This window comes from Fulmarus glacialis, unplaced genomic scaffold, assembly GCF_000690835.1.
Source record: "Fulmarus glacialis isolate BGI_N327 unplaced genomic scaffold, ASM69083v1 scaffold40143, whole genome shotgun sequence".
NCBI lineage: Eukaryota > Metazoa > Chordata > Aves > Procellariiformes > Procellariidae > Fulmarus > Fulmarus glacialis.
In genome coordinates, this window is record NW_009205536.1 from 1 (window position 1) to 607 (window position 607).

At 66.4% G+C, this 607-nt stretch overlaps 1 protein-coding gene across 1 annotated transcript in view; it reads left to right on the top strand.

The window, feature by feature from the left end:
* Nucleotides 1–7: 7 nt before the first annotated feature.
* Nucleotides 8–607, top strand: part of SMARCD2 (SWI/SNF related, matrix associated, actin dependent regulator of chromatin, subfamily d, member 2) — a gene marked incomplete at its 5' end in the record, with an annotated part of 6,495 nt that continues 5,895 nt past the window's right edge. Inside the window, one exon of the mRNA XM_009575417.1 lies at nt 8–114. Coding sequence (XP_009573712.1) covers nt 8–114 — 107 coding nt within the window. The remainder of the gene's footprint in view (nt 115–607) is intronic.

The following is a 607-nucleotide window of genomic DNA, read 5'->3' on the forward strand; positions in this document are numbered from 1 at the left end:
CTACGGAGCAGCCTCCCCGATGAGACCCGGCCTGCCGCAGTCAATGATGGACCCCTTCAGGAAGCGCCTGCTGACCCCCCAGGCACAGCCGCCGCTGGCCACCCAGAGGAGAGGGTAAGGGGTTGGCACCCTCCCGCTCCAGGACGGACACCTGCAGCAGGCTGGAGGGGGTTGGTTTGACCCGCTGGGTCCCAGTTGCACTTCACCGCAGAAACCCGCAGCTCCCTGCCCTGCTGCAGAGGGGCGAGCTGCCTGCCGCGGGACGGGAGCTGGCACGGCTTTGCCGCAGACCCCCCCGAGCTGCCTGCAGCGGGACGGGAGCTGGCACAGCTTGCCTGCAGACTCCCCTCAGCCGGCACTGCCAGCAGTGGAAACCTGCCAGAGCTCGGGGCTGGCATGTCTTGTGGTGACGGTGGGGCAGGGATGGGGGCAGAGATCACTCAGCTTGCAGCTTCCCTGTGCTCTGGTCTCCACGCCAATAACAGAAAAGCCTCGCTGCATCTGTCTGTGCTTGCCAGAGGCCCCAGCACCGGCTCCTTGGGGTCCTTCCCCTTCTCACAGGGATTCGTGCTGGCGCTGGCAGGCACAGACGTGGGTAGAAACAGAG